This window comes from Thunnus maccoyii, chromosome 18 (assembly GCF_910596095.1).
Source record: "Thunnus maccoyii chromosome 18, fThuMac1.1, whole genome shotgun sequence".
Classification (NCBI taxonomy): Eukaryota; Metazoa; Chordata; class Actinopteri; order Scombriformes; family Scombridae; genus Thunnus; species Thunnus maccoyii.
The window spans coordinates 20,343,295-20,368,371 of record NC_056550.1 but is presented as its reverse complement, the minus strand read 5'-3'; the positions used below and the strand labels follow the sequence as shown (position 1 = coordinate 20,368,371).

Here is a 25,077-nt window from a genome sequence, read left to right as displayed (position 1 = left end):
GTTTGTTTAGCCACAGCTCAAACCAGACACTTTTAATCTATTTTCCTTTTCCCCACAGAACTTTAAAACCCAAGAAATTATTTTTTTTTTCTTCAGTCTCTGTCTGTCCTTTCCTTCCTTCACACACACACATGCATACACACATACAGACAGAAGTGCTAAAAGTTGTTTTTAATCAGATAGTTATGTCGTCTACCACTAATGATGGCCCTGTATGCTTCACCGGAGAGTTCAAGCGTCCGATGATGTTCAAATTGCTGTAAGAGATTTTTTAACAACACCAAGAATCAAATTATGGAAGAAACACCAAATCTTTGCCCATTAGAGACCAAAAAACATTCAGATTTACTTAAGTATCTGCTTTCTGTCTCAACACAAGCTTTAAAGAAATCCAAATCAGTCAAACCCTAATCCTGACCTCTACCTCCACTAAGGCATTAATTTAGTGTTTGAACAGGTGCAGATGAAAGGGCCACAGGTGAGGGAGTTGCAGTCCTCACTGCTAGCACAGGAATGACCATCCTGTGACTCACCTCAGCTCTGACCAGCTGCCTCCTGCTGAGGTCCCGGGCTGATCAAAGCCGCCTACGCACGCCAGTTCAGCGGTGACAACACTGACAGGGGGAATGTTTTCACTGCCGTCTGAGCTGACAAGCAGTTAGCAAGATGTGTTGTTGGGTGATATGTATCTTCGGATTAATTGACACACCTGTGTTTAATTCATCTCATCAGAGATCCATCAACACTAAGCTACAGCTGGCTTGCTCAAAGAAAAAAAAAGTGTTAATAATCTTCCTGTCTTGGCTGTTAATGTGTTGAGGTGTATGCTTTGATCTGGGATGGAAAAATCCTGTAAGTGTTTGGTAACACTTTGACTACTGTCTGCATACTTAACAAGAATACATAACCATTAATCTTTTGCAATTATACTTAAGAAATTAACAAATGTATGATGTAACATGAATGAAAAGTGCAAGCATCTGAATGTTTTTACTAATTATCAAGAGAAATGGTTACGCTGAGATGCATGCATGCTCTTTGCATGTTAGCAAGTTTCAAAAAGTGGTATTCCAGATAAGTTTGGATCCAAATATGCTTAAATCACAAGTTCAGTAAGTTTAAGTTGACTGTTTACATTTTACTCAATGCTAAAGTAAAGTTATGCACATGGTCTGGCCCAGGTTTTTGCCTCTCATGTTTTAGCATAAGCATTACATTTAAAGGTCCAGTGTGTAGAATTTATTGGCATCTAGCTGAATGGACTTGGCAGAAATGTAATATAACATCCATAAGTATGTTTTAATTAGTGTATGATCACCCGAAAATAAGAATTGTTGTGTTTTTAAATGAGCCCTTTATATCTACATAGGGAGCGGGTCCTTTCCCATGGAGCCCACCATGTTTCTAGCCCAGAATGGACAAACACCAGCTCTAAAGAGGGCCTTTTGTGTTTTTCGCAAGTCTCGCAGTCACTGTAAGTTCTCCTACACACTTGGAAGGGGAGGGGCAGGGGAGGGGTATTCATTTGGTTGCAATCTGCAACTTCACTACTAGATGCCACTAAGTCTTACACACTGGTCCTTTAAAAGACACTAGGTTTCAAACAGCGCAAGGTATTTATCTTTCTTAAAGGACCAGCTGATCTATCTTTCTTGAAACCAACTGAATATCCTTCCCCTTCCAAGCGTGTAGGAGAACCTACAGTGGCCGCAAAACTCATAAAAAATGTTAAAGGCCCTCTCTAGAGCAAATGTTTGGCTTGTCCGTTCTGGGCTACTGAAACATGGTGGTGCAACATGGCGGGCTCTATGGAAGAGGACCCACTCCCTCTGTAGATATGAAGGGCTTATTCTAAGGTAACAAAGACACGATTTTTATTTTTAGGTGATTATACATACACTAATTAATACATACTTATGAATATTATATTCTATTTCTTCCAAGTCTGTTCCACTAGATGCCACTAAATTCTACACACTGTACCTTTAACAAGACTTAGCACTGTTCTGAAGGTTCATTAGCTATTTCCAGAGTCCTCAAAGACTCTCCTAACCATTTGCATGGTAACCTTCTTCAACAAACAGAGTTGCAACTTGAGAAATGGGTTAAAAATATTTTTTCACTGTAGTAGACTAATTTATTTTCCATCCACGTAGTTAGAAGAGTATTTAAGGGCTCTGATAATATCTTCAAGAGAGCGGTAAATGACCTGGGTTTATCAAACATTATCTTTTAACTAGCTCTGTGATGCTAATGCTAATACATATACACGAGAGGCACAAATGGGGTTGGCATTTGAGCCACTTGCTGACATTATTCTATTTTACAGGATTTGCTGTCTTTTTAATTCATCAGTTACAACTACAGATTTCAGGATAGTAAGTATTTTGCATTTTAAATGGGATGCTCTTTAACATTTTGGTTATAAAAAAGCTTCCACTATGTTCCTTTTTTCTTTAATAAATGACAGAAAAGGCACTATTCTTCCAATACAAATAATCAGTGTTGAAACAGTATAATACACTTGTACAAACATATGAAGATAAGCTCACAATGTGCAAAACTAAGCCACTGAAATATAAATCAAGACCTTCACAGGTTAAAATAGCATTAAGAAATCCATACGTTAGGGACCAAATGTGCTGTCAAAGTCTCAAATATAAACATAATGTATAAGGATAACAAGTGTTATATCATAAAGATTGAAAACATGACATGCAAAATGCACATTTGTACTGTGGTTAAGTACAATAATTCAGGTGTTTAATATACTTACAGGTGTAAAATTATCATTGCACCTGGTTTAAAATTCCATTAGTGGATTTTTAGTCTACACTGCTGCGACTCAATAAGTTAATTGCTATAAAGGTTGACAGACATGATCATTTTTGCACCGCCTGTCTTGGTGATGTGGGAAGTAAAGTATCACAACTTTAGAAAAAAACAATAAAATTTAATCAACAGTGGAGTAAACACAGGGTTACTAGGAGGGTTCAGCAAATGAGCTCTCAGGTTTGTCACTTTGTTGTCAGGAAGAGTGTGTTTATCCTGGAACCTGCTGTTCAGGGTCCACTGCTTTTGTGCTTGTTTTCATCCCTCCTTTCAGTCCCACAGGACTGAACAACTTGTGTTTTCATTATGTCTCCTTTGCAGTAATTTGTTTTTATTAGATTTGACATCTGTTTAAAGAAGGTCAGATAAGAGTTGTGCACATTTTTCAGGCGTACGTGTCTAAATGAACATCTTCCCAATCACTTTTCCGCACAAGGAGTTCCCATTCATCTCACTGATTGAAATTTCAGAAGATGTTGCAACTTGTCTGCAGGTAAGCACAGAGAGAAAATTCATGGGACACATATTCTATCAATATAAGGCATAAAAAGAAGATTATAGGACACATGTTATTGGGAAACTAATGACAAACACAGCAAACACTGATGGGGTAATACTGATAATCCACCAAGAGATGAATCATAGGTTGGATTTTCACCTCTGTCCTATAAAGCAAGCTCTGCTGTCTGTGTGGATGTCATGTGACTTGGAAAGGAGGGGGAGAGGATTGGAAGAGAAAGAAAAAAGCAAGATGAGACCACCTCCACCTCCTCCACCACTCAAGTCTTACCTTTACTCTGCAGGCAACACCTTATACCTGCACTGAGCCACTCAACAACCAACTGTTACATCTAATGGACAAGTGCTTTTATTACAACTGATTTATTTTCTCTTCTTTTTTTATTCTACACTTTGGGATGCATTTTACCATTCCACCAGTATCCCTGTAGGAGTCAACCTGGCCCTTTTCACTGGACTGACGCTTGATATTGGACTCTTAATAGCTTGGACATGTTTGGCCCAGGGCAACTGGTATCTACTCTCCTGCCTGCAGTTTTCCATTCACCTGCAGCTCACTTTTTCCCTGCATTCCCAACCAGACTGGGCTCTCAACCTCAGATTCTGATCCCGGGGCCCTTTATCAGCTATGAATCTTTGAGGAATTATCTGCAGCCAGAGCCATGCAAGGAAGCTTTGCTTCTGGCCACACAGGCGGTCGGGATGGGGCAACTCACAGAGGGCATAGGTGAGTTCAAACTGCAGCTACTGTGGCTAAAGAGGGACTGATTGTATGATACAAGACAGATAGTACACAGCCAAACTGGCACTGTTCAACCACAGTCTCTAAGACAGTCAGTGAGCACCATCTGATTGCAGTGTAAATGTTTACAAAAGATTGGCTAACAGCTCGTAACTAAAAATCAATTATCAAGCAGTGTTAAAGTGGGCCTAATGATCGCTGCGCTAATTATCCAGTCTAGAGCCATTAGTTCCTTGTCACCCGTTGGCGATTGTGTAATTGGTGCTTGCGCTGTGCTTTCCAGATGAACAGAGGCCAGTGAAGCAGCGTCGTGCACGGGCCAACTACAGCAGCTGGCAGCTGGAGGAGCTGGAGAAGGCCTTTGAGACCACCCACTACCCAGACATCTTCATGAGGGAAGCCCTGGCCCTCAGACTGGACCTCATCGAGGCCAGAGTACAGGTACTTGGCAAACTGAACTCCTTCTGGAAATGTTCACTTCATTCATTCATAATTTTTCTGCACAGTGTGCAGTAAAACCTCTTACAGACCTACAGACTCTTCTTCAGGTCCATCAGTACCAGCTTGTGTTAAACTTAATTTAAATCCAAAGAACTACAATTATGATAACAATAACTTTTTATATACTGCAGCACTTTTCAAATACAAGTTACAAAGTGCTTTACAGAGACATAAAACCAAAAAATACCATGTCAATGTTGAATATCATAATAGAATAAGATAAAAATAATACAAAAACATATTTGCACTAAAAAACAGGAAACAATGAAAACAATTCAAGAATGGAGTCCTACTGTATGTCAGTGTAAATGTGATATAGCTTCAAAGAATGTTTTCATATTTTTAAGTTTGTCTGAAAACATAACTCACATTCAAATATTGGAAGAGTTATTCTTTTCTGTACTTGTTCCTTCTGCCCTTAGTGACTATGAAGAGATTCCTTCCTAACACAACTACACTGTAGAGAGTTGGGGGTGAAAATCTGCAGTACTCGTTCTGTGCAAAAATGTATTCAAAAGTTCAGCAGAAACAAATATGAGGCTTCAGCAGTCACAGTTTATGTCACAAATGAAGTGGGTATCCTCCCAAGTTTTTAGGACTTTTTAATGCAAATCTTTTTGTGTGGTCACACTGAAAGGTATCTCTTGACTGCAATAGCTTGGAAAGAAAGTTTTGAAACTTTGAAGCTACAATTTGAGCTATTAACATTTTCAAACTCTTGCTTTGTTTATAAACTATTGTATTTGTTTATTCACATTTCCATATTATTCATATTTGTGATTATAATCCTCAATTTGTTTCCAGGTTTGGTTTCAGAACCGCCGTGCCAAGATGAGGCGGCAGCTGAAACTCCAGGGCCAACTTGTGGGGCCTTACGTAAAAAGAGACAATGATGAAACGTCTGACAAAGCAAGCAGGAGTTTAAAACAGCAGACAGAGTGTTCTGACAATGAGCACTGGGAGAGACAACAGGAAGGAGAGAACTATCCATGGACAAAAGCCGCGAGTGCTACGCTGAGCCTGCGTATGCAGCCTGTGACCCAGAGGTCAGGGAAGTGGGAGAGGCCGGAGGGACCGAGCTCAGAGGAGCTCCGCTCCTGCAGCATCGCCAAGCTGCGGGCAAAAGCCAGAGAGCACAAGGCCGAGATCAACAGTACTGTAAACATGTCAGGAGGCGACACACAGTCACCGACAGAGGAAGCTGAAGCCATGCGCAATGATTGATCATTTTCCTTCTTCCTGTTTGTACAGATAATCATAACCAAAAAAACAGCAGACACTCAATATGCAGCAGTAATATACTTATTTTTAATGTTTTGGGATGAGGAGCTTCATTATTTACCTATCATTAATAGAATACTTCTAATAATGACTTCTAATAATACTTCTAATAATAAAATCTTGCAGTAATCTTATATATGATGTTCTTTTAAATGAGAAACGAGAAACTTGTCACATTATACTCATTTTTTTATGTTGATAGTTCATTCCAACTAACATTTTTTTTAAACATTTTTATTTAAATGGACTTTTTAAAGTTCTTTTGAAGTTGTGGTGGTTAACAGGTATCACTGGTTTGTCTTCTTTAATGTTGATGCTGTAAAAACTTTCATTGTCCTTAATTCATTCCTTTAAGAATCGGTTGATTATCTTACATGTTATTCTGAATGCGGGTGACAGTGCATCATGTCATTCTGACTGAAATGGGATACAGTCGGATAATTTCTAAGTGATTCACTAATGAGAAGCTCACCGCTGACCTCTCAGGTCACCTTCACAGACAGGCAGGAAGTCTGCATGCAGCCACACGTCCTCATGGGAAACAATGGAAATAGCTGAAAAATGAAATCATGAAGAGTGACTGTATATAAGTTACATGACAAATGTCTATTTCTTTCCAGCACTGCATGCATCAAAGATGTAATATACAGTTGTTTTTTTTTTCTTTTCTGGTTTCCATTTATAGTGAGACAGATTTCATAAAGAGCTGTGAATCTAAAGAGAAGAAGATTTGAGTCGTCATTTAATGTCTGAAGTGACTTAAACCAACACAAAATAACATCATGAATGATTATCATGGATGAAGACAGGAAATATGACTTGGTATAGATATACAGAACTGTTTAGGTCTTTTTGAAACATCCTTAATCTGGTTTACATTCAAACAACAACAACAACAGTTTAGCCCAAACATAAGCCTTAAAACATGCCTTAACTAATGCCTTAACTGGTTAATTATTAGTTGATTGTATGCATTATTAGTGATTTTCACATGTTAAACCTATTAAGCAAACACAGCAGTGAATCTGTGTGTGTGTTTAAGTACTGCACACAGTATTTTACAATGTACTTTACTCTCAAAATGCATCATGATAGGGGAAAACCTGGTTTTAAACATCTAATCAACTAATAAAATCCACACAATAAATTCCAAGTGTTGCATATTCACATGTCAGTTTTGTATGTTATAGATTATATTTATATTTATAAAGATTAACTGCTACAATATAAATCTACAACAACTGATAGTAGTTATACTATAAGATAAGTAATGGATGCTTAAACTGCCTGCCCCATAGCGTCAACAGTTTGTATTGAATCATGCACCTATTTAATAGTTTGTGTGCTGCTATAATTCTACTTTATAAATCCTACATAAAGGTTTGCATGTAAATGACACTGTTTATGTGCATGCATTATTCATGCATTGGACCACATGGAGTGTTAGGACAGTCTAACCATGCAGTATGACGCTGCCCCCTTCTGGGCATGAAGTTGTCCTCAGACAGGGTAGATGAGATTCAAATAATACATTTCAACTAATGCATGTATTTCTTTTTTTTTTTACCGTGATGTATGGTCACACATATTTTATCTGTTGTGTGCAACACCGTGAGACTTAGAGAACTGCGTGTCTCTGCTTGAAATCTCTGAGGCCTCTTGTGTCAATTAATAAACAATACGTGTCTAACAGTATGTGTGGCCTGTATGAGTGAATGAGGTCAGAGTGGGTCACTCACATTTCAAAAGACTCAAGTTCAACTCTGGTGTCACACTAATCACATTCCCCATGTTAGAGGTTTGAATACTCAGTGATGAGATCTGTGGGTCAAATTTGAAGCTACTTTTCAAAATAGGTCAGTGAAGCACATTTGAAGGTTTAGTTTCAGGGGAATGCCGTTTCCAGGTTGAAAGTTTCTGAGAAATAAAGTTTGGTACAAACTTTTGTGGGACACTCTAATAGGGGCTAATTTGTTCAGAATCCTTATATGACAATAGTTGGCCTCAATTAGGCTTCAATTAGGCCCCACACAAGGATGAATGAGGGGGAAAAAAATGCATGTTATGGATTCTGTAATTTTTTCATTTATTCACACCACCTTCCTTGAGCATGCTGACCCTGAGGTCTGGTGTTTAATTACATCAAGAATCTTACGAACTGTACACCTTTCCTCCAAAAAAAAGAGATGAAATTCATTAAGCTTTGAATAAAAATATTATGTAAATGTCCATATAGTCTATGGGAATGACAGCTGAAGCTTTTGTCCTTAGATGAGATTCAAAGAGACCATTCAAATGGGAAAAAAGCACACATTTGCCAGATAACAATACGGTGTACCTAGACTATTTATGCTATTAAATATGCTGAAAGTATCTATGCTCCACCAGTAGTAATGTAAAATAAAAGAAAATGATCCTTTTCAGTTTGACTGCACCCATAGAGATACAAGGCTCTGAAGACATGTAGCAATTGATCACAACAAATAATATAGAGCAATTAATAATCAGAATATGCCTTTAATGTGCCTAAAAGGATTGTGGGACTCTCTTTGGAAGACCCTTACCATTTCATAGTGGTGTGCTTTAATGACAAACTGAGTCTGTCACCCATTAGATGTTGGACACTCAAAAATATGACTTTTAACCCACACTTCAACCTATCAAGAGGCAGTTTCTCAATATTGTCTTACACCATAGAATTGTCTTTTTGTCTGCCTGATATTTTATTCATAAATCTGCTTTAATTCAGTTTGCAGGTTCAACTTTCTGTTATTAAAAGCTGAATTAAAAACTGACTCCAAACACAAATTATTTACCTTTCTGATCAAGTTTAAATCAACTGTTGTGAATGACGAATCAGCGGTCGGTGTCAATTAGTGTAATGAGCGCAGAAACACACACAACCAGAAGGAAACAGTTACAGGACGCAGCTGCAGCAGCGCCGCAGTTCACGGCCAAACCCTGAGCAGAGACGCTTTGTCTTTTTTTTTTAATCTTTCTTTCCTTCGGCTCCTCCGCGCTGACACCTCCGCCTGTTGCTCACTTTGTCTGATTGTACAGTGTTTTCTGTCGCTGTTGGGAGCATGGCTGCCATCAAAGCTTTGGAGCAGTGGTGTAAAACGCAATGTGAAGGCTACAGAGATGTGGCCATCACCAACATGACGACTTCATTCAGGAGCGGGTTGGCTTTCTGTGCGCTTATCCACAAGTACAGACCGGACCTGATGTAAGTATTTAACGTTGAAGACCTAGTTTAACCTTAATCCCACCGATCCTAGAGCTACTTTTTGTCATATCTCACAGGTGCTTTATTGTATCATCCCTATTTTTCATGGCTTTACCAATCAATTTCATCCTAATGACTTCATATAATTGTTTTCTGTTTTAATTAGTGCTTTTTAAAAAAATACCAATGTATTGGGGTTCTGGGGGACCCCAGTCAAAAGCACCCAGTTTCCACCTATCCAGTTTCAATAGATGGAACTATTTAGTGAGTTCATGTTTGCCTTGTGTCCTAATTTAAACTATCACACACTATCAGGGGTGTAGGGGCACTCTATCAATCATTTTGAAGGCTTTGTGGAAAGATTGTACTTAGGTACTTCAGAACTAATAATGTTTTGAGAGGAAGTAAGTTAACTTTTTACTATGATGGTTGTTTCTTACAGTAATTTGTTCTCGGGGTCCCCAGGGACCCCAGTTTGTAGTCCTTGTGTGATAAATATGTTGGTAGGATGAAGGTTAAATGTGGTGAAATTGTGCTGGGGTTTGGTTGGGTGCTTAAGTGAAAAGTCTTGGAGCAGCCCAAAGTACAATATTGATCTAAAAGTAATTTTTAGTCAGATTTTTTGTGTTTTTTTTCCCCAATCTTAAAACAGTTTTTTTCAGTGGTCCTTTAAGTTTTATTAGTAGTGTTAGTTCTGTTGTTTTTAAATATTATATCTAAGTAAACCCAGCATATAGGGTATACGAGTGATAAATGTAAGTATAATTATAGCTCAAATAAAACGTCTCTCTTTTGTGAATTGTTTTCCCAGAGATTATGACTCACTCAGAATGGAGGATGTGTTTGAGAACAACAGCCTGGTAAGATATGTCAAGTTGTTCAACCTATTGTTGCACTGAGTGGAGCAGACTTCATACTCAAGCTGCGAAATCTGATGTAGCACAACACATCCACTTCATTAACCCCCCAGACACAATGAAAGCACATCCGGCAACACACACAGACACACACACACACACACAGACACACAGTATTTGTTCTCGCCTTGGCATTTATGCAGTAGATTGGTTAAATATTTAGCCATTCCCACAGATTAACAGCACAGCACTGTAAGCCAAAGCCACCTGGTAAACTGTGTCTTTCTACAAATTTTCAGCTCCCCTCAAATTTTAAAATTCCTAAATCTTTACTCTTGCTTTTGTCCACTTGACCTCATTTATGTTGTTATCCCCTGCATGACCCGAACTGCCCAGCTGGGACTTTTCCATTATTTAGTCTTCTTCCATTTTCTTCCAGTTTCCTCTGAGGATTACAGGCCTCCCAGAGCGCTACAGTATGCAGTCTGTACAAGTTCTCTAAAAGGCCAACTTCCTTGTTGTCCAGGGTGGTCCTGGTAGTGTCAGCAACAAACCTGAGCTCAGGGGGGAGGCACTCCAGGCTATTTATTTTGAATGAGGCTTGCTGTCATCTGCCACTTGATCCTCAAGATGACAGTTCTCTTGAAGACACAGTTGTATACCTCTTGAAGGATATGCAAGAAGAAAGACTTTAAACCATAGTTGTAGCTAAAGAATAGTGTGTTTGATGAGGTTTAAGGTTTGCTCAGATGTTGAAGATGTTCCCCTCGCTGTAACGAAACATGAGAATGTGACCAGCTTGGTAATTCACACCCTTCTATTTTTCATGAATAGCGTCATGTTTCTCACAGGTGGTTATTTCAGGAGTTGTTCAATAAGAAATTGCCTTTAGTTTGCAGAACACACCACACACATCTAGAGATTCTTTATTTTTTTTCGTGCTCCTCTTCTTTGACGTTGGCAGACTTGGTATTCAAGTAAGGCTTTACTTTAAATTTAATGAGCATGCCCAGACTGATCCTAAACAATGCCCTGATATCCTGCTCCCTCCATCCTCTTTCTTATCCCTACAAGCTCACAGGAAGTGTGCTATTCATTATACAGTCCTTTTCAGACCTCTCCGGGCCATGCCACAGACTGCGCCTCGTCTATTTAAAGGAGGCTGTATTGTCTGACATTGTTGCACATGCTGTAATTGTAGGAGCTGACATTACTGTGCCCAGTGAATACCATGCTTGGTTCTGTTTACTTGGTCCAACATACACTAACCATTAAATGGTGTCTTGGCTGAAGTTGAGAGTTCTTGGTTAAACTGTTTTTTCTTTTTGTCAAGGCTTTTCAGGTCGCAGAGGAGAAGCTGGGGATTCCGGCTTTGTTAGATGCAGAGGACATGGTGGCTTTAAGGATCCCAGACAGGCTCAGCATTCTTACCTACGTCTCCCAGTACCACAACTACTTCAAAGGACAGCCTCCCAGTGAGAATATGGCTAGTTTAAACATCCTTAGCAACTGTGTAGATAATCTTGATGTGCATCCTCGTAACCATGCAGATTTTTTCACTTCAAGGATCTTTCTTACATATTTCCCTTTTTAGGTTTAGGCTGAGGTATATTGTTTCTCTGTTGTGCTGCGGTGTGATGTTTGACACTAATAGTGGTTTTTACTTTTCCTCAGTGGGAGGTGTAAAAAGGCCAGCAGAGGGCTCCAAGGAGGAGCCATCAGAGAAGAAAAATCTCCCTGTGGTTGCCAAAAGCTTTGTGTCTAAAACCACCACCGAGAATCGTTTCCCTCCAACTCGCACAGCTCAGACCTCACCCAAGTTTGCCAGGGTTGCTGCTCAGGTCAGTACTCATGTCATCATGGCACTTGAAGTTACACTAGTGTTTGTAATACATTTTGATTGTCTTGTACTGTTACATCTTACCATGACCTGTGGTTTGATTGCTTTTTTATTATATTTTAAGAACAAGGAGGTGGACGTGTTTCCTGTGGGTTAGTTAAATGTAGTATCTCTTGACAGAGGGTTACCTCAGTTTTAGTTTTCTTTCACAGAAGGCAGTTTTGGCGGAAAATGTCAACAAAAATGGGACTCTCAATAGCAAATGCGTTGCTTGCAAGAGTCACGTTCATCTGGTTCAACGGCACTTTGTGGAGGGCAAGCTTTATCACAGAAGCTGTTTCAAGTAAGAACTTAAGTTATGTTGATGAGCTGTACTTTCCTATTTCATACTGTGTATGTTGCACTTATTTTAATGCTAATAAACTCACAACAGATGCAGTGAATGCTCCAGCGTGCTCCATGTAGGAGGCTACAAACCTGGTAAGGAGCCAGACACTTTTATCTGTAACGCCCACCAGAACAGTTGCAAACCGTCCTCCTCTGAGATCAAAAACGGACCCACCAGTTCATCTGGGCAACTAAATAGTGCCAGCAAGACCCAGCCTGCGCCATGCCCCTCCTCTGTGCTGTCAGCCCCACTAGATATGGTTCTGAAGCCAGTCAGTGCCAGTCAACCTTCGCATTCCTGGACAGCCTCAGCCCAGAGGACTCAGACGGCCCGGCAGAGGTTTTTCCAGGATGCTCAACCAGTCACAGAGGCCTCAATAGATGACAGGAAGCCGACAGAGCCCTCAAATGTTTTGGGAAGACCAAAGGTCTCACTGAGTCCTGATGATGAGAAGAACAGAACCAGGACAGTGATTGGAAAGAAACTAGCAGAGCAAAACTGCAACAATAACAACAAACACCCATTCACCATCCGATCAGCAGAGAGACGGTGAATATTGCACTCTGTATACTTTCTGTGGCCTTGAGTAGATTCGTCTTTGCAATAACTTGGATACTTCTAGTCTTTCCTACTATCTGTATGGTTTTGTTATTAAGGTTAATGGTGAGGGCTTTCCCGCTCTGCAGGTTTGGAGATGAGCCAAGTTCAGTTGACAACCCCGGTCTGAGAAAGGATAAATACAGCCAAGGCCCAGCAGGAAACTTGGCAGGACAGCGTTCCACCAGCCAGACAAACAATAAGGAATCGCCATGTCTGAAGACCATCAACGAAGACAACACAAGGCCAACAACTGTACACACAACCGCCAAAGGCAAGCAGTACTAAATACATTCCACTTGTTCCTGATCCATTATTTGACATCTAGCCAACATCCACCCACCCCTGATTCTCTGTCTGTCTCAGAACGCATTCATAGAAAACAAAGCCCTTTTGTCATTTTTTTGGCCTATTTATACAGCCAGCACATCTAGCATGATGTCAACTCAGTGTTGTAATGAACTATGAAAGTTCACGTATTGATGGATATGCATGAATGGCTGCAACATCCTGCCAGTTGGTAGCTTTGCAGAAACACAACATCAGATTATCAGCATTTGTAAAAGTCTTGCTCTCATGGAAATTAATTCAGTTGCTTCCTAATGGACCTGTGTTTGTGCACAGATTAGAGCATCATTTGGGTCTTTTAATACAGATGTGCAGGTGAAGATCAGCTACTTTGTTGTGGGATACTAGATAATGAAAATTAGCTTTGAGTGAACAATTTATTGCTAAAGGATTGTCAAATAAAAGTTAATGTGCTAATTTCTAATTTTGAAATTAGAGCTGAAATGATTACATAAAAGCAAATGCCAACTTTTTGATAATTGATTAATAATTTCATTTTTTTAAAGGTGAAGTGTGTAGATTTTAGTGGCGTCTAGCGGAATGGCAATGTAAGCAATGTATAATCACCTGAAAATAAGAATCGTTGTGTTTTCGTCACCTTAGAATGAGCCCTTTATATCTACATAGGGAGCAGGTCCTCTTCTACAGAGCCATGTTGCTTCGCCATGTATCTACAGTAGCCCAGAACAGACAAACCAAACGCTAGCAAACCTTTCATGTTTATCGTGAGTTTCATGGCCGCCGTAGGTTGGAAGGGGAAGCAGGGGGGGTGTCCAGTTAGTTGTAATCTGTAACCTCTCCGCTAGATGTCAGTAAATCCTACACACTGGTCCTATAAGCAAAAATGTCAATCATTTTCTGGTTCCAGTCTCTCAAATCTGGGGATTTGCTTTGTTTTATATCTTTGTAAATGGAATAATATCTTTGAGTTTTGTAATTTATTTTTTTTTGACTAAACAAGTAATTTGAAGAGGTAACCTTTAAAGCTCTGGGAAATATTGTGATGGGCATTTTTCACTAATTTCTGACATTTCACAGATAAAATTACTAATCAGTTTAATCGAAAAAAAATAGTTGCCACCTTAATTGAAATTAAGCATGAAGTCAATAGTTATAAGTAAAAAAACTTTACTATCATCCTTTTTATTTTTGTCATTCGTTCACTTTTTCTGTCTAAATCTCTTTGTATGCAGATCCAGCCTATGAGTGGCAAACAAACCTCAAACCTGTGAAAACCGAACCAGCACTAAGGTAAGTCTGTGCAACCATTTTAATAACCACTGTTACTTCATTACTCACTAAGCTGGGAGCGGGAAGTTCACACAGGTGGTGAAAAAAGAAAGATTTATCTTTTTAAAGACTCCTGACCATTCAGCTTATTCACTCTCCAGAATGCAGAGTCATCGAGCTTCGCCCATCTTTGTTATTGTTGACTGGCTCAGAGTTCAGCCGCTAGCTCTGTCCCCATCCTAACAAGCCCCAAGGAGTGCCACGCCTGAACTTTTCCTACTCTAACACTAGATTCACTCATTTCTATCCCCTGCTGATGACTCTTCCATTTCACCTCCTTTCTCATTACAAAATAAAGAGGTGAGGCCTTTTTCTTATTTCATTCTTTATGTTAAGCCTATAGATGTTACATCTGTGTCAGATAAATGCTCTACGTCTACACCATGTTTTTTTTTAATGGTCACACAATGAAAAGGCTAATTTAATTGTCTTTCTTACAGAGATGCTGAAGCCTCTACTGAGCAACATAAGCCTGGATTCACGTCCATGACTTCCCCTAATGTCTCCATCAGTGCAACAAGGCCTCCCTCAGCTCCAACACCAGCAGCACCTCCAGTTAGCTTTCCTCTGTTTGATCCTGCACACTTCAGAGAAGTCACTCCCCAGAAACCTCAGCATAGCTCTGGAAACCTGGGTGAGTCACCTCTTAGCATTTATAATGAGATATTTATCTACCAGTGGGATCAATTTATATCAGTTGAATGTTGGATATCAAAAAGCACCATGTTTAGAATTTACTCTTCTTCGGTGCTATATGATCTAAGTGCATTGTTGCATAATACATGCTTGAAACATTTTTTAAAATTTGTGACGTTAAAAAAAAAAAGACAAAAGGCTTAATCGATCTGTAAAGTAATTACTTTTTGTCATTCAGTCATATGTGTTGGTTACATTTTGTTAACCTCCGGACAGAAACACGCTAGCTGTGTCCCCCCGTTTCCAGTCTTTATGCTAAGCTAACTGGCTGCTGACTTTATATTTTGTGTACATACATTGATCTTCTCTAGTTCTCAGCAAGAAAGCAAATAAGTGTATCTCCTGAAATGTGGAACTATTCCTTTAAGTTTATGGCAAATCCAACATTTTGAAATTTTGTCTAGCTCAATTTGCTTCCATGCTAAAGGCTTTCTAATCCACACGCACTGATTCCTACATGGACATGCTTTTTTGTGTTTGTTTTCTCGTGATTTTTTTTTTCATTTCAAACCATTTGCAGATTGAACTTATTGCAGATCAACACACTGTAAACCTCCCTGTCCTTATTTTAGCTGTTAAACATGAGGGTCACTCGCCTGTAAAATCCCCACCAAGACGGCCAGCTGTAGAATCTATTAGCTCCTCAACCACTGCTCCAGACAGTCACGGACATCCGTCAGGTAGGTTTGAAGCTTTTTTTTTTTTTTTTTTGTTTAAAATGTCATCATCTGAAGCACACGCACATGTCCTCAGCCATCTTGTTGATTACATACTGTATGAGCAGTCATTTTAACTGAAAATAAATCAGGTGAAGTCATATGTGACAATGCTTTTCTGAAAAGCTGCCATGAAAGGACTATCTAATCCTATTTTATCTACCTCTTAGGTGCTAAAAAGGGAAAGTATTTGTCACCCACCAACGCCTCCAGGACTGAAATGAGGTCACCCTCTGTAAGTTCCCTCCATTAAGTCTCTTAAGAGATTAATTAACAGCTCTACAAATATGCTGTCATTACATTCCCAGCAAAAAAAAAAAAAAAAAAAAAAAATGGACGACCTTCTTCACATTTAAGTTTCTAAAGTAAGAATTTTCAAATTTAAGTTATCTATACTTGAACGTGACTCTTAAAGTTCTTTGTTTTAAATCAGGTGAAGTCTTATAACATCCCGGTGGAGCAGATTGAGAGGGAGCTGATTGATATTGAAACAAACCTGGCACAATTGGAGAAGGAGGGTGTGGAGCTGGAAAAGAAACTCCGCAGCTGTGAGGAAGGTACTTTTCCTCGTCACCCCCCCCTCCCCTTCCCTTTCCTTCCCCTGCAACTGGACATTTTCTCCCACTTCTTGTTTAGACGAGCAAATAAAATTGAATGTTGACATGTCAAACGCAAGCTATGCAATTTTGAAAATAAACAGTCCCTCAAACAACTCACTTATTCTGCGACGGAAGATGTCAATGGTCACTTTTGCTCTCTTGCAGTGAATAACCTCGACACAAACTTTGATATTTTATTGTATTTGTGCAAACTGCTGAGTCCCACCGCTGCTTCAGTGAGAGTATCTCTGGTGAAGAAGCGTCCTGGTTGTTTCACTCAGGACACACACACACACATACTGATTCACTCACCGTCAGCTGGAGGTTGGCTGGTGTGTGTGTGTGTGGGATTTACCTGCCATTTCTATTACTGTTTCTCCAGCCAAATGAGGTGAGAGGCACAGACAGCCCACAGGGAGGTTGCTTCCCTTTTGAGGTAGTGGGAGTAGGGGGCCTGATTGCTTTGCTCAAGGTCAACATGACTCGGGTATAGTAATATATATTCTGGTCGATTGCGTACTGCTTTTCCACGCGCCACCCAGGAAGCCTGAGCATGGCCAGAATTTGACATCAATTGCACACCACCTAGGAGATCATCTACCTCTCGACTGGAATTTGTCGGTGTAAAAACTAAACCCTGGCACTCGAGTTCGATTCAGAATAAAAAATCATGTTTGTTCTGGTGATGGCAGGATGTGGACTGTCTTGTCCTCGGTGTCTGAGATCACTCTTCATTGTAAAAGTGTTTTTGGTGTGTGTTGATTGATTTGCCTCTAATTAGGATTGGCAAATTTTCAATCTAAAAATCAATTGATCCACCTACTCAGTTATTCTAGTCTGTCTTGGTGAAGCAGAAAATGCAATCTGTGGACAGTTCTGCTCAGTGCTGTGTCGCAGTGTCTATCCTAATACTTAAGTGGGACCAACGAAATCACTAAAACTGTATATAGGAAGTTGGGTAAATAGGTAAAATTGGTATTTGGTATTTGGCAAGGACTTTTTGAGCTTCTTCCTTTCCTTTCAGATTGCAAAGCACATAAAAAAGCCAATCCCTACTGGATTTTTTGCTAAATCATTATTAAATATATGATGAAGACAAATATGTACTTCTTCATGTATTCCCTCTTTGTTGCTCTACATCCTCAGCATATTAAGATGTTTGAGTGTTTAGATAAGAGAATCACATAATACATGCTGGGAAAGCTGGGGTCTCTATATTTACTGTAGGGCTGCAACTAGCAATTATTATTTTATCTAGTAATTTGCTGATGTTTTTTCTCAATTAAACAATTAATCGTCACCTATTTAAAATGGTTGTTTTGTGTGACCAACACTTAATAGTTTTCGGTTTAATATCATGACTAAGAAAATCAGCAAATCCTCACATGAGAAACTGGAACTAGAGAATTCGAGGCGTTTTTTTGCTTGAAACTGACTAAAAGTGATGATCATAATGGTTGCAGATTATTTTTAGTTGATCATAATCATATAATCTAAAATGAACTGTTTTTAGAAAATGAATTGAACCCAATTTAAAATGAAATATTTGCCAAAGCTTTCAGCAAAATAAAGGAAAATTGCGCTCTAATCTGAAGAATATGCAACAACATGGATGACTAATAATAATAATTATACTGTAAATGAGGACAGATTTATTTTAATATCTTTGTTCTACAGCATTAGACAGTCATGTTGACTGGTCATTAAATTTAAAGTGTCAGATTCATGATTACCCTCAGCATTGCAGGGCTCCATTTTAAGGTGCAGGGCTGTGTGTTATTGGCTGCTACAGTCCCCTTTTTTAAGAACAGTGTTGACATGGTCCCAAGAGGTGAGTCACACTCACTCATTACAAACCTGCACCCTGCTGCTTACTGGCCAAATGATCCAAAAACCTAATGTGTTATTGCACCTAATTTTATTATTGTGTCACTAATACAGACCGGTTAAGAGCTGGTTAAATTAGAACGCAATTCTGGATGAAGGGAGGCTTCTTTGTTGTTTTTGAAATTATCTCATTTAGTATATTTGAAATCATCTAATTATATGTTGTGGATAAAAGCAAACAGAATAATCTGACAGTTCTTTACCCTCATTCACTGTATCATTTATGCCAGAGAAAGGCATAAATGTTATTTAAATGTTTCTGTCTGAGCTTAATTCAGTCCTGCAGGATTTCATTTACTCACAAGACAGAAATACATTTTATTTTATACACATCCTGCTTTTTATATATATATATTTACTTTAACTTGTTGTGTTTTTCAGAGGGAGAGGGGGACATACTGATGGACCCACTCATGGTCGACTGGTTCAACCTCATTCGAAAGAAGCAGATGTACATTAGGAAGGAATCAGAGCTTGTATACATGTGAGTACTGCCTGCATATTGCTTAAAACTTGAAGGGCAAATTCACAGTGAGATTGTTAAATGACTTCCCATTTTATTGTGTCTGAGCTTATTTGTTTTCTTTCAGTTGAAGTTGTAATTAACACAGTCTGTTTTACTTTGTGCCAAAAAGGCTATTTTTTTAAATTTTCAATTATATAAAACAACTCCTCACCTTAAGGTATTTTCCTATATTTTTCCTCTGAGATTGTAGCCCGTTATAATTTTCATTATTCCCTTATTTGACGCCACACACGTCCTCTCTGCCACTGGGAAGAATCAATCAAACTTTTTAGCTGTCAAATGAAACACATTTTCTCAAGATTATTTACAGTTTTGGGATAAATGTGACATGCATAACAGATCATCTTAACCTTTTTCTTTTCTTTTCTCTTTTTTATTTGCATGTGATAAATGAATGCTCATCTCAGAGCCAGGACGCAGGAGCTGGAGCAGCAGCAGCCAGGTGTTGAGGGGGAACTTCGCAGGCTGCTGGAGAAGCCAGGTAAGAGACAACAGGGTCTCTGCTCAACATCAACTCTGTTTTTTTTCCTCTTTTTCCAACACTCAAGTCTGTCAACTTGGTATCACAGATCATTTAAAGTCCATAGAGGAGCAACAGCGGGAGAAGAAGTTGATGCAGAGACTAATGGAGATTGTGGATGGCAGAAATGCAATTGTTGAGGTTCTGGATGAAGACAGGCTGAGGTAACACAGTGCATTTTAATGTAATTAACTGTTACATTACAGGAGTGATCACTGATAATATAACACTTTGTTATGCAAACAAAAGAAACGAGCTTACCGGAATTAATATTTAATCATTTTCAGGGAAGTGGAGGAGGATAAAGAGTTGAATGAAATGATGCAAAATCTTGGTAAGTATTGTAGAAAATACTTTTCTTTTGGATGTTTTTACCATATATAATATACTATATAATTTTATAATATATTTTTTTGGTGAACAGGAGTAAAGAAAGCCAAAAATAAGAGGAAATCCTCCATTTCAAAACTGTTCAGACGAAGAAGTAAGAGGCGAGTGGAATGATCCTCAAGGGATTTTTTACTAAACTTTTATTCCCTGCTACATGAACAGAAAATATGTTTATGATGATTAAATTATTATAATTATAATTATTATTTTTAATTTTAGCAATTTTAAGATTTTTATACTTAAGTACTGTATTACATATTGTACTGTAGTGCGTTAATGAGAAGGTAAAGGAAGATGAAGATGTCAAATTAAGAAGCATATTGGATCAAATCATTTGTTTTGTCTTGTCTGTGTTTCACTTTCTAAATGTTCACTTAAATGTCACTGTGGTTTAAGATTCACACTTCAGTTTGCTGTTACTTGTGTTAGATTGTTCTATATAGGTTATGTTTCCATCCACATTTCTCACAGAGGGTGTCTTGTATATTCACAATTGTTTTTCACTATTTTTTCTTGTCTTATTATGTGGCAAATGCTGCTGCAAACATTTCAAGCGTCACAAAACACAATGCCACCATTTATGGATGTGTTTATATGAAGATACTGTATATTTATTTGATGATTGGAATGAGGTATCTGATTCATCCTTTTAGCAGATTAAGTTGCACTGGGTCAAAAAACTGGGATGTTGGGAGTTCAAATCATAAATTACAATTTCCACAGAGAACACTGGCTGTTCCACATGCAAATATGAATGAGCAGAATAAATGTATAATCCTTCAACAACAGTCTTCATCCAAAATGAAATTATTTCAGTATTCATTTAATAACGGATTTTAACAAATTTCCCTGTAAGGATATTAGCAGGAGAAAAAGCCTTGACAATTAAGTTTGAATTGCTGTGGAGTGCAACATGGAGAGCCACACATGTTGAGCAGCCCTGTTGTAGACCGTCGTTCCTCTCTCATATTGTACTGTAGGTGGCAGCCTGGGTATGCTGTATCACAAGGCGAGAACTTGAAAATCCAATTTGCCACAGTACAGACAGTTAATTTCTTTGCTAATTTTATAAATGCTGCAAAAATGTTCAGCTGTGCTGATGCAATAATGTTATGTGAAAGAGGATTAGGTAGAGCAGTAGCTTATGGCTGGGGAAGGCTTATAAACTATAGGTTGTATTGAGCTCTTTATCTTCAAACCTGGTTTAATTAAACATTACTCTTTACTAATATCTGCATCAGAATGGCTCGGCACCTGAGCTATTAAAATGTTCAAACGACGTGTGTAGTCGCTCATCTGTGAAAATGGCATTTGCAGTGCTCGTGAGGAATGTACTGTAATGTTGCATTTTAGAAGCATTATTGAATGGTATGTACTTGTACACTATTTATAGTATTTTAAACTTCAACACTGTTGTCCAATAAATCCTTTGAAGATTACTGTGTGTGTGAGTGTGAGGTTGAATTATTTACTTAATATCTTCTTTCGGTACACATCTCTCTATTTAAACATATCACTGAACTTTTTATCATTCCACTCCCCATGTTACAAGCTTCACCAGTGACTGTTGATTCAACCACTGCCGAGATCAGACGTTGCTTTCAGTGAGAAACCAACAATGCTGCAACTCCTTTTTTGCATTAAAGCTGTGCAGTGATCAGAGCTGCATCAATGTATGCTTTTTTTTTTTTTTTTTTTTTTTAATAAGGCTTTTTTTTTTTTTTTTAGGATGGCATCAAGATAATTCACTGGCGTCAATATATTTGCAGCTACTTACAAACTACATATCCCTCATTTTGAGATGCATGAAATTGTGATCATGAACTTGGAACACAATCTTTCTAGCTGAGCAGAGTTGGGGATGATATTGGTACAAAATGCCATGCGTGATGTGGGTGACAGTCGAGACTGAATGTGTGATATTAGAGTTAATTAAAGCTTTGCGCCCCATCTACTGCAAATGCTTGCACTTCTGCAATTAAGAATCAAAGGCGAGGGCTTAGTGTCAGGGGGGTGTCTAATACATGGTTTTAACAGGAATGGGACCTGATTTGCCAAGCTCCTAGCGACAAGCATTAACAACAGCCTCAAATTAGAGGGACATTAATATTCATAAGTAAAACAATTCATCCTGTGAATGTGTGATGAAATGGAATCCTCTGAGGTGAGCTCTTGTGTCCAGGCTGCCATCGTTCATTAAAATATGCCATTACCCATGAAGTGCTTAATCTTTATGAAAGGGTGGTAAAATCTGTTTGAACTGCGCTGACAGAAAGGTGGAAATTGTGATATTGTTCAGCACCTTACATTATGTTAATCCTGTGCATTTTTTTTTTTTTTTTTTAATGTGATGATGTCCAACGATATAGCTTTCTATATGGCTCGTTAGCTGAATTGTTTAGAATTCCTGAATGAAAATGTGCAGGGTGTACAATCTCTGCTTGTGCACATTGACATTAGTCTGTTATTCTGTTAATAAGACGAGAGTGCTTTGTAATGTTTTAGGTTAGTCGTTGTACGTTGCTACTTGCAACACAATCTAAATTCTCTGCCTGTGTGCGTGTGTGTGTGTGTGTGTGTGTGTGTGTGTGTGTGTCGTCTTATTCCAGTCTCTGCCAGAGTCTCTGCCACTAGCCTGTAATTATGATCCTCGAGGTAATTTTATCAGGCTCATTAGCTCTGATGAGTAAACGAGAAGCGTGCCTCTAATTTATTGGCCATCCAGGCTGGAGACTTAATTCTCATCAGAGAGATCATAATATTTGTACAGAGAGACAGATATACAGTACATATACTCAGCTGCAAGACTCCTAGAGTAACACAGAGGCTGAGACTTTTTGTGACTTAAAACCAATAATTACACTCATGACATGAAGACTGTTTGCATAATTGGGCATGTGCTAAAATTATTTTCCATAGATGTCATTCTGATGAGCAGGGCACAAAAAACATTGTCTCTTTTTGATTCAGGCATGATTTCGAATGAAAGCCATTGTTTGTATTCTGCCGAGTCTTGTAACTTTATCTTCCTGCACAAAATTAGATTCTCACACCTCTGCAAACAAAATTGCATTGTTTTGTTCCCTGTTCAATAGAGATGATCCATTTTCTGTGTCAGAGAATGTGTTAAGGGAGCGGGGTAAATATGCTCACAATTTTCAGTGTGTAGAAATTTGCATTGAGGGGAAATTATGCATGCTGGCTAGTGGAAATGAAATGTATAAAGTGCATGACTGGTAGACTTGACAAGTGCAGCTTTCATCCATCTCAAATGAATAATTTTCACTTCCCTTAAACATCCTTAATCCAACCATGTTATCAGCGGGCATGCAGGATTCTGCCAGACTTTCTCCTTAACGGCACAGCAACTTTCAACTTGCCTGAGATTCTGCACTGCAGTTGCTTACCACATGGTCTTAGGGACTCACTCTTATCCTTTCCTGCTGGTTTTGTGGATCAGTAAAATTCCTTCAAAACACAATATATACATAACGCAAGTCTTAATAGATAGCAGAATGTCTCACTCTACCCTCTGTGCTGCCTCAGAGGTCGACTTAATGCACTGTATTTTACCTCTGATTCACATTGGCACACAACTCAGAGGATGGTGTCTAAAAAACCTATTTGTTCGGCAGCCCTTTGTCCTCTATTTCAAATTTCAGTGACAGACCCTTCCACGCTAGTATAACATGGTTTGGAAATTCATATGGCCGTAAAGGGATAGAGAAGGATATTCATGGTAAATTACTCATTTACAGCACGGCATTCAGCAGTTTGACTTGTTATTTTGGGGACATTTTCTTGCTCGGGTGTATTTTACAGTCTTCTCCACTGAAATACGTACTTATGATGATAATACTATATTCCTCCCTCTACACCCCAATCCTTTTAATTTATGCATTGTGGCATATTTTCTAAATACTACTGACAATAAACAATTAAATGTGTAATTGGTGTTTATGCTGCTAATCCTTGTGATAGCCTCTAATATGAAGGGTTACCTGGCTATTTTCAATATCCACTTCCACAGAAGCCTTGGTTTGCGATAAGAATATTAACCTCATCAATTTCAGGTAACTTTCAACGCTTTAACATCTTGTCTTAAAGACCTACGTGTTAGCAGGAGTCTCAGCCTTGGCATTTAGTGACATTTTAAGCCTTTTAACAGAATCCAGACAGGGATTTGCAGTTTCCACCAAAGGAAAATAATTTATATCCTCCTTTCTGAGAAACTGTGGGTAGAGGGATTAAATGCACCAGAGAGATTTGTATGTGGTGCAAGTAAAACAATATTGTGACTCAGTTAATACATTTCCTACCATCCACTTTCATGTTTTGAGGAAGTCGTGAGTTGTTACTCATCGGGCTGAAGTTGGCTTTGATGCTTTTCTTGTTAGATTTTCTCATTCTAGAGGTTTTAAGTGTGTAGGTCATAGTGATGACAGCACCGTGTACCTGAACTCCTCTTATAACACTGCTATGAGACACCTTAAATAAGTGTGTGTAGTGTCTGAGGCAATGACGAGTCTGACCCGGACCAGTTATTTTGCATTCCCTCCTAATCAAACTTGTTTAAAACCTTTGGAACAACCAAATGCTTCCACTCCTCTAAGAGTTATATTTAAAACATAATGATGTCTTGTGCAAAAAAAAGAAAAAAAAAACATTTCTGAATGACAGTTTGGAACACAAAAGGTCCTTTCTGTGTGCCGGATGGGTTGTGGACTGTGTATCTGCCAGTGTGTGCCATGGCTGCTGTGTAGTGGAGACATGCAGGGCTCTGTTCTCTCTGTGGGCAGGCAGCTTTGATGCACTGCCTCTCTTATCTCATGCCTGGCAAGGTTAATGAAGTGGTGGCACTTTTGGAGGAAGTAGAAATGGGATGAGTAGCAAAGACCAGAGGAAGCTTGGAGATGAAACGTCCTGCTCTTAGCGGCTGTAAGTGGCAATTTTGGTGAATTACATAGACAATAAGAAAGGCGGTTGTCATCCTCTTAAACACAACAGTCGTCTGAATCAGGAATGGTTGATTGCATCTCTTTCAGCGTGGTTCATATTAAATTACATTAGCATTTAGGCATCACTTGTAACTTGATCTGTCAAACATGTCCTTATAAGGCCATGTTAGTGTTTCTATGAAGCATTTAAGTCGTTTTTTTTGTGCTCTGCAATGTTATGAATTGTATTATTTTGGAGACTAACATGCAAAAGGACATTACAGCACCTTGAAACCTGGAAATTGACTTGTGAAATGCTAAACAGTCTAAGTTGTTTTCCATCTTTGAGTGTCAGATCATTCCTCATTTGAATCAGGAGAGCTCA

General features: G+C 38.7%; 2 protein-coding genes across 2 annotated transcripts; both read left to right on the top strand.

Annotated features, from left to right (window-relative positions):
- Positions 1–814: 814 nt before the first annotated feature.
- Positions 815–5,993, top strand: si:dkey-43p13.5 (visual system homeobox 2; the record flags this gene model as incomplete). Its single annotated transcript, XM_042392386.1, is given in 5 exon segments — positions 815–852; positions 2,330–2,378; positions 3,772–4,078; positions 4,377–4,534; positions 5,399–5,993. Coding segments are annotated over 5 exon segments (972 nt in total), but the record flags the coding sequence as incomplete, so codon positions are not given.
- Positions 5,994–8,755: 2,762 nt separating this feature from the next.
- micall2a (mical-like 2a) lies at positions 8,756–21,194 on the top strand. Its single transcript, XM_042394114.1, has 17 exons — positions 8,756–9,101; positions 9,913–9,961; positions 11,292–11,433; positions 11,633–11,799; positions 12,011–12,141; positions 12,232–12,735; positions 12,873–13,057; positions 14,325–14,382; positions 14,862–15,055; positions 15,690–15,797; positions 16,004–16,068; positions 16,267–16,390; positions 18,701–18,803; positions 19,253–19,326; positions 19,415–19,529; positions 19,653–19,699; positions 19,790–21,194. Exons 1-17 carry the CDS (start codon positions 8,959–8,961, stop codon positions 19,867–19,869), a joined length of 2,289 nt encoding a protein of 762 aa, XP_042250048.1. The 5' UTR covers positions 8,756–8,958; the 3' UTR covers positions 19,870–21,194.
- The last annotated feature ends 3,883 nt before the right edge of the window (positions 21,195–25,077 follow it).